General features: G+C 38.8%; 1 protein-coding gene across 1 annotated transcript in view; it reads left to right on the forward strand.

Annotated features, from left to right (window-relative positions):
- LOC108746489 overlaps positions 1-9,697 on the forward strand; it is a 344,212-nt gene that overhangs the window by 333,626 nt on the left and 889 nt on the right. Inside the window, exons 15-18 of the mRNA XM_018483301.1 lie at positions 3,041-3,235; positions 4,236-4,298; positions 6,837-7,105; positions 9,192-9,409. Coding sequence (XP_018338803.1) covers positions 3,041-3,235; positions 4,236-4,298; positions 6,837-7,105; positions 9,192-9,409 — 745 coding nt within the window. The remainder of the gene's footprint in view (positions 1-3,040; positions 3,236-4,235; positions 4,299-6,836; positions 7,106-9,191; positions 9,410-9,697) is intronic.

The raw sequence follows: 9,697 nt of genomic DNA on the forward strand, positions 1-9,697 counted from the left end.
ATATATATAGATAAAGTTTTTAATAAAAATTACAATAAAATTCAATAACTTGATGCTACCAACACCGAAGACAGAATAGTGGACCAGCGGAAACTGTAAAAACGTGAAGATAGATAGTCCGCTTGCTTGAATTGCACTTAAGTCGGCATCCGTCGGCTCTCGGTTACTCGGCAATATCGCGGCCACTCAAGGGTCATCGAGGCTTCTCATTGCCGACGACGGCTTGCCTACCTACGAGGCTACGATGAGATCGAAAGCAAGAGCGAGACGCTCACCCTCTGATTTGCTGTGGCCGGCGCATATGTTCTTTCGGTCCGCTTCTCTGCCTTCTCCTTCGTCTCCTCTCCTCGGCCCTTTTTCCTGCTTTTCAACGTTTTTTCATATCACGCTATCACGTCGCACATTGATCTTCCACTCGCGCTTCACAGAAAAGTTACAAAACGCAATATAACTTTGCGAGGTCCTATAAATGTAAACTATATATACTCGCATTGCGTCTGAGAAGGCGATTTACGATTGTCGCTTATTTGGGTGTAGAGTGCATTAAATAACGTCAGACAATCTGCTCAAGTGCTTTTTGCAAATAAATAAAAGCCACCTAGAATTTTAGTCGCTGTATCCTTAAGGGCTCGGTTCAATTCATGCTCGCAACGCTTTTGGAAATTATTTCATCTTTATTGTTTATCAAACGTTAAACAAGATCAAATAATGCTGTTTACCAAAACGAAACCAAATGATCATTATTTGCGTGAATAGAACTGCAGCCTAAATGACAAGTATCACAAAAAGAAGTAAATAATTTAGGTGAAAATATCGTTTTAGCTCTTACACTCGAATCGAGCGACAATTAATGAGTTACCCACACAGCACACTTTATCCGAAGGACGTTCTGAAAACGTTTTTAGGACGTTTTTTTAAGTATATCTATAGGACGTCGCTTGGAGAGCTGTATAGGTACTGATAATTCCATGATTAAACTAGGGACTCTCGATTTGACGGTTAATATTATTCGGTGCAGTATGAATGTGAGGAGATACTCGTTGAATTTCGCACCTCGGCCCACCCCTCGTGGTCGCGATGGCAAGGAGCTGATACAGTGCCCCACGTCGTCCTGTGATGGCATGGGTCATGTCTCAGGGAACTACGCTACCCACAGAAGGCAAGGCAGCATCGACATTTACCAAGCCTTTGACGTGAACGCTCGATTATGTATATATCGATTTGGCGATGCAGCACGCACGCAAGCACGCTACATACATACATACATACATTTAAATTTCTCCTCTTTGGTCCCTCAATGAAGCTTCAATAGATACTTTTATTCAAAAATAGTAGATGACAGTACATCCTGAAACACACACACACACACACACACACACATATATATATATATAACAAATGACATTATGTATAATGCGAATTACATTTATATGGATGGTTCTTGCATCAATGCATATTGGTGGTCCGTGGTGTAGTTGCTTCTTAAGTGTGTTGCGATACGAAACATACATCTAGAAACCTTATTTTCTCCTAGTTAAGCGGTTGAGTTGTACACTTTGTCAATATTATGTTGCCATATATATCTATATATGACGTACGTGTGAATATCCAGTGGTACTATATAGCTACCTTGCATAAGTATACATATATATATATACACAATATATAGTTTTCAGTTTTTGTTATACAGTTTACTCGCTCTTTCTCTCTTCTCCTCTTTCCTTTTATTTTTTGTCTCATACTCTACGTCATATTATGCGATACCAAAGATGTGTAGATGAGCCTCGTAATTGAATGAATTTTTTTCTTTTTTTTTTTTCCTCGCTGTTTTTACCCGACCCCTACGAAAAGGGATGGCAAAATCAAAGTTTGGCATTGCGGAAGAATTGGCATTGCACAGGACTCGCTTTCGATCGCGAGACTCATTCGTTTTCGTACGCATACATAGTAATTAATTCACTGACTACCCGTCTATCCGTTGAAAGCCGCTTTCGCCAGCCTCGAGTGGGCAGCTTTGTAGCGAACTGTTGTCGATGACCATGTCATAGCAGAACCGTAACGATCAAGAAAACCCACGAAGCGGTGAGAAGATATCGCTTCGCGATGCACCTCGTGTGCAAAGTCAAATTGGCAATTGGCGAGTTTCATTGGGGTCAGGTGTGAGTGTGCTCCCTGCTCTCCCTTTCGATGTTCTTAGAGTAAGACCGATGACGGATCAACGCGACTATGAAGCGCGATTGATCTTACGAGCGACACCTCATAAGTGATCCAACTGGAACACGGCGTTGCCATTTGCATGCTACCAAACATACGATCCGTTGTCCGTCCGCATCGATCATAATCCGCACGACATTTGAGGGTGTCCCTGGAGCGTAAGACTCGGGCTACGATCGTTGGCGTGCACGATCGGTGCTCGAGCAAGAGATGCGAGAGTCTTAGGTCTCCCTTTCCCTCAATGTCTTCGTTCGAACTGGACGCAAGGCAAGTCGTCCGAAACTAAATGACGTAATGAAGCCAGTGCCGATACGCACTGATCTCGGTGAGCCAACGTCTCTTGCTCTTCGATGAATACATAGTACGTTTAGATCTTAGCGGCGATTAATAAATAAATAATAATATTTCAACTTCGGTGACGTGTTGTGTCACTCGTCGTGCGACACGTAGATGATTTCGATCGTTTCAGCGAACGAGATGTTCGGATACTCATCGAGATCTAATTTTTGAGATGTCGATTGTCCTTTGAATAGAACAGCCTTAGATCATGTGAGTACTCACGACATCGTGGCAACGTCGCGTAAATTGCATGCGATGTGTTGCTGAAGCGATGGTTGGACGTTTCTGAGGTGTGCGTTCGTGTGCGACGAAAGCCATGAAGATTAACGCGTTGCGCAATTTTATCAGGCATCGTACGTGTAGCATGATGATATATTTTTTCAAAGTTTTTCACAATTTCTTGTGTCTTCCCAGAACACGCAGCGCGCGGTCTTCATAGCGTTTTCGCAACGCGTTGAAATAGAAGAGAGTCTTCTTTCCTTTGCAGCCTTTCCGGGTGCCCACGAGCTGATCGTTCGCAAATTCAGGCGCATTCCCAGGAGCTCAAGTGTCCTACGCCAGGATGCGACGGTTCTGGACATGTCACGGGAAATTACTCGTCACACAGAAGTTTATCCGGTTGTCCACGGGCCAACAAGCCAAAGAGTAAACCTCGAGATGGTCAAGATTCTGAGCCCCTGAGGTCAGTTGGCGCGAACACTATTAATTATGCGCTCTACATTCTGATTGCATTTTCCGTACACGCGATTAACACGGGTTAGCACTGGTCTCGGTCTTTATTCAAGGGCGTTAAATTTTAGAGGGTGGCGGTCTATTTTTAAAAATCTTAAAAGTAAAATTTGTTACAACTCATTATTTAATTTGTCTTTGCCTCGAAATAACTCGAAACTATTTTAGCGCTACGGCTTTTCTGTCCTTTGAAGGTTTAATTGTAAAGAATATTTTCAATTAATAGTAACTTACTTTTTAATGAGCAATACCAATCTCTGACCGTACTCTCTCTAACGAAAGAACTATATTATCGACTAAATTTTTCGAAAGATTAATTATGCAAGATGAATTTAATATATTTAACGTTAAACATAACATACATTTATTATTGTTTGTAGTGACATTTAAGTATAATTTAAATATAATTATGCTGCAAATGCAGCGTGCTCATTTTATTTGACAAAGTGAAACTTAATAAACAAACTATTTTGATTTGACAAAAAAAATTTTTCTAGTTATTCACAGTTTGCATTCAGTATTGATAAGTAATAAATTTAAGTTAATACAACGCGAAGGGGAGGTCCGAAAAGAGCAGGAGGGCTATCGCGAGTTTGTAAGATTTGGTTTCACGACGCGATTACATCTCGCAAGTTCCGCAATTTGAGGGTGCGGCGGTAATCGCGATCTCAATTTGCGTTTTCGTCGCGTTCGCACGTTGCACGTAGCAGCTAACGCAGGTATCTCCTCGACCGCATTGCACGTACCGCGAGGCTGCCGGATGAGACCCGAGAAAGGGGAAATCCCGTCCCTCTTCCCCGTAACCGCATCCTAACTCCCTTTGCCCGAGTTACACCCCGCGCAAAAGCGAAGACGCTGACTAATAACTGGCGGTTTCCGCTCGTTTCACGCTCGCTCTGTGCGGATGGATTATGTGGTGTTGGTGACGGTGGCGTTGGCATTTTGGACTACAGATGTCCAATCCCGGGTTGCGACGGGTCCGGCCATGCCACCGGCAAATTCTTGTCGCACCGCAGGTAAGGCTCGTATAAGAAACTTTCAGGCTACATGGATCTTGCTTTAGGATAATTGTATGCTGTTTTCTGTTTTTTTTTTTTTTCTGTATATACAGTGGATGGACAAACCTATAATATAATCGAAGGGTAACTCCTTGCATAAAAATAAATCAAAAGTGCAGAATGAACTTTTTTCCGTCCGAGGCTTATTTTTCGAGAAAATCAAGTTTAATTTTTAGAAAATCTTTAGATATTAGCACAAAGAGTTATTGCAGCTTTTGAAGAAGTAAGAAAAGTCATATAGGGTTACTAACCTTACTCTTCTAATAGTACATATGTACTCTTTTCGAAATTGAAAACAATGTATTCTTATTTTTCATTTATTATATTCTTTTTTAGTAAAGTGAGAAAATTTAACAAAATATTATTTAATATTTAAATTTATTATTTTACGAAAAAGTTATGGCTTGTATTTGGCTGTAAGGCTATGTTTGCTTTGGGCAGTATGTAATGTATATATGGTTTATCATATAGAGGTTTTGTTAAAAATTTGGTTATATGTATACATATATTGGTCGAAACTTATCAGCTGCAAGATACGTTAAATGAATTTTATTTTCTCGATTTTATTTTCTCAATTGTATTGATGTTAACATTAAAAAACCTGGTCATTAAGTAAAATGTAAATATATTTATAAATATTCCAGCTAACGTTCACAGAAAGTTCAATTCATATTACCAATGTATCGAATATTCCGGAATAGTAAAAGAATTATCACAGAATGTGCAAATGTCGATGAAATGTTCAAGCCTATTCTACAATGTGCTTTTTTGTTTTCTGTTTTTTGCTTTTTGCTATTTTTTACATCTTGTCTTTTTGCTTCTTATCGGTTTTTTTATTTTATGTCGCCCAAGATAAAAGTTAACGAACTTTGGAAGAAACAGGAAACACACGTAGCAAGAAATGCAATTGTCGATAAAACGGTTGCAAAGGAGGGAAAAAGCAATAGGTAAAAAACAAAAAACAGGAAACAAAAAACACATTGTAGAATAGGCTTTAGAATATTGTATGAATACTCCTTGTATATTTCACGAAAATCGCGAGCGAGCGAGCAGTGTACATCTCCGTCGACAGAAGGCCGCAGCGGAGAGCATTTATTCATAAACAAGAATCATCTGGGAGAGAATATAAGGAGCGCAGCACTTCGTCTATGAAGTGAGATTGGGCTTTAAGGTTGGCTCCATTTTTTAAAATAAAACTTTGTTTAAAACCTGATTCACGGACGATCTGACATGCAATTTTTGGAAAAAATAAAATTTTGCAGAATATATTATATATGGAACATTCTCGGAATATGTAAACGATATACAAATGAAATTTTCAACTGACATTTGAATGTATCTTTTATATTTCGTAAATATTTGAAATATTTCGGAATGTTCTTGGAAAGTTTTTTTTTGAGATGTTAGAGGAACATTTTATGAATATTTCCGGAATATTTAGTGTTTGCTGGGATATTTTATATATAATTTTATGAAGTCTAAATAAAGATTGTCAATAAAAATTACATTCTAGAAAAGAAATGTCATTTTATTGAACGTCGGTATTTAAAACAGGAAACCCCTTCATTTTCTTTTTTCTTTTTTTTAGAAAGTATATATACTGTTTTGCCAATCAATGTACACTTTTTCGTGCAACCAAAAATTGGTCCTTAGTAGAGAGATATTAATCAGAGTCCATAAATCCATAATTTAACAAGCACAATTTTGCTTATGGCAGTCGGGACATTTCCAGCAATTTTTCTCTTAATAAAATTAATAAAATTAAATTATTTGGCACATGTTTTTTAATTCTGTCTCCTAAAGTCATGTAGACGTTATGTGAACATGATAATGTTTACAATGCCTCGCAAACCATATCTTCATTAAGTGTACTCTCTAAATTCTTTGGAATGGAACCTCTAAAAAGTGAAAATTGAGCCAATCTGGAAAAATAGTTTCAATCAATTTTCAATCTTTAAGAATAAGATTTTACTCTTTAGGGTGACAATTCACTTAAAAAATTTAAAGAGTACTTAATATGATTTTTAAATTTGATTTTCTCGGAAACAAAGCCTCAGACAAAATAGTTTATCGGATACTTTTAATTTATTTTTGTATAAAGAATCATTTTCTGTCAGGTTGTACTATAGGTTTGTCCCCTGTAATTATCTTATGTGTCAAATTGCGACGATTAAATGCTTGTAGGAATATTAGCTTCTATACAGATCGCAAAATTAACTGTTGAAGTTCTAAATACTTATAATCTATTAAAAAGATTATTCATATTTTCGATTTCTATAATTTGATAATAAATTGGGTTAGTAAATTAATGTAACTTAAGTATAAAATATTGTTTTAATATGCTGTGATTACATTACTGTTTATATTTGTTAAAGGAAGATTGAGTTGATAATATACAACTTATTTTAATGATTATAGTTCTTGAAATCGAAGTCTTTATTCATTCGTAATGTGTATACGTTTCTTATATTATACATCTACATTTTCTTATTGCAGTGCATCTGGATGTCCAATTGCAAACAGGAATAAGATGCGAGTGTTGGAGTCTGGCGGCACAGTCGAGCAGCACAAGGCGGCCGTGGCTGCCGCGACAGCCATGAAGTTCGAGGGTGTCAATTGCCCCACACCTGGATGCGATGGACTCGGTCACATAAACGGCTCCTTCCACAGCCACAGGTCTTTATCGGGCTGCCCGATAGCCAGCCACGCTGTGAAGAAACCGAAACCGGAGGATAATATGAGCATGTACAGCAGAGGAATCACCGGTGAGGATCGAGTTGCCTGTGATGTCGCCTCCGGCTGTCAATACTTAACGATCGAAGAATAATATTGTCAGAGTTACGCTGTGCGTGAGACCAATCGTTACGAAGAAGAATAACGATCGAATTTTGTCCAAAGAGTATCCGTAAAAAATTCTCCTCGCGTGCAACTGTCAAAATTGAAACCGCGAGATGCGTTTTTCTATCAAAACGCGCGGTAGAAAGAGAGAGAGAGAGAGAGAGAGAGAGAGAGAGAGAAAGAGATAGAGAGATAGAGAGATAGAGAGAGAGAGAGAGAGAGAGAGAGGAAATGTTACTCCGTAGATAAGATGGTTTAAGTTCGCTCTCTGTTCTTTTCTATGCTTGCGCATCGCGCTCGTTCGGTGATTTATCATCATTTATTTCTTTTACTTCAGACATTTATATATGAAAAAAGTATTCATAAATTGATCGACGCCTGCTAAGACGAGCGCGATGCTAAAACATACGGAATTATGTATCTTCCTTTGTAAACTTGTGCATATCAAACCTTGTACTTAATTCCATGCTATGCCATACTCTGCTCTTCACGCAATGATGTGCTGTCATACCAATAAGAATAATCTCCTTCCCTATCCTTCCGTTTTTCTCTTAATCATCAAAGAGTTGGTTTTTGTTTTATTTCTCCCTTTTAAATATTTCTTTTTCCGTTTCGACCCCTTTCTTTTTCTCAGTAATAAATGTTTCAGGTTTGCGAACAAATATCGCAACTGATTAGATACGAAACGGTGAAAGGATGCCACAAATAGCTTATAAAAGAGAAAAAAAGAAGAAACAGAAGCAACAGAATTGAATATGATGGCGTTAATTTACATCTCATTTTTTTTTTCCTCCCTTTCGATTCGGTCCCGCGCAGGAAACCTCTTCCTTCGTTATGTACAAGACAGAAATGTAAAATCGAAAAAAAAAAAAAAACAAAAAAAAACAAACAACCGTATGTCTTAATGATGGAAAATAATATATTCTGATTTATTCTGGGATCAGCTCCTTTCATGTTGAGCTTGGAGCACGGTTACTTTTGAAGGTAAGGGACTGTCGTATTCGCCACTTGTTTCCTATGTGTTTTCGATGTTACATTACAGAATTTCCACACACCAGTATTTTTACTTTTACGTGACGACGTCCGAGTGTTGGCAATATCTGTGTAATCGTACGTTTGGCACAGTAAGCAACCGTAAGCTTCTTTTTGCTCATTCACGTGCGACAAAATGTCGCGCCGCGTATCGACGCCAGCACTCGGTGTCTTCCGTTTTTTTTTTCTTCTATCTGGTATGATGGCACCTCACGCTAATTACCCTCAGAACACCCCGATATTCTCCCGATCATACCATTTCCACGGCACTCCTGTCAGGTTCGTGCGTCTCTTACCGAGTCGGAGCACACGCTTGATCGAATGAGCCTCAAAGTGTCTCTCGCTTTTCTGCCGAGATGCGTTTATCACTTTGGCACGAACCATACGCAGAAGAAACCGTACCGTCCCATTATCTCGAGATAAGCTGTAATGCAGTGACTTGGGACGAGCGAAGTTAGAGAAAAAAATAATATATTACAGTAGAATCATCGAAAAAATTATTCTATTCGGGTCTGCATAATTGCGACGTTTCACTAAACCGCTTCGCCTGAGTCGCTGCCTGAACTGATCCTTAACGTAAAATTTGAAATGCTCGCTATATTTCCACTTGTATCGCATAAAATCCCGTAAATCCTTGTTCGAATTTTTCGATCTAACGCTTTCCGATCGTGAATGAAAAAAGAAAAGAAAAGAAAAAAAAAAAAGTAAGACCCGTTGAAACGCTTGTATTTAAATTCGTACGAACTTCCGTCGGGAATTCAAGTTGTAACCATTCAGTTTCCAGTAGTTTTTCCATTTGTTACGTATCACATATTAGGGCCGCATTTCGCATTTAGACGAAAGGGCGTACGAATCGCGCCATGCACGCTTGATTGCGGATGAAACCGATTCTTTGGAAATCGGGAAATATATGATATAATCTCTCTTTCGACCGTAAAACGGACATTCGATCAAACTGGACCGTGTCTGTCCTGTCTCTAGGGTTGGAAGCCGGTGGTCCGGCTCACGGGGGTGCGGTAGGCACGGGTCAGGGTAACTCGAGCGGTAGCGGGACCGCCGGTGTCCAGAGCGAGGATCTCTACACACTGGAGGCTGAAATCACCGAGCTCCAGAGAGAGAACGCCCGGGTCGAGTCGCAGGTCTTGCGCTTGCGCTCGGATATCACCGCCATGGAGAATCAGCTCAAGCAGGGAGAAAAGGTCAGTATTTGCTCAGTCGGTAGTATACCGTGTGTCGAATAATTAAATAACAAACAATTGCGTATATGTAAAAGTAGAAACTTTGTTTAATTTTAGATCAATCTTTGTGCTTTTCAGCTAATCGCTTTGGCCTTATCGCAATCGCAAAATCCAATTTCATTTTGAAAGCTAAATTATTACTCAATTCTAATACCATTCCAAGATAATATACGTTACGTTGTATGTTGTTTAAATAATTTTTTTTCACGATATTATTATTTTACAGAAAATTTATTACACATATATATA

The sequence above is a fragment of the Trachymyrmex septentrionalis genome, unplaced genomic scaffold, assembly GCF_001594115.1.
Source record: "Trachymyrmex septentrionalis isolate Tsep2-gDNA-1 unplaced genomic scaffold, Tsep1.0 scaffold172, whole genome shotgun sequence".
Lineage (NCBI taxonomy): Eukaryota > Metazoa > Arthropoda > Insecta > Hymenoptera > Formicidae > Trachymyrmex > Trachymyrmex septentrionalis.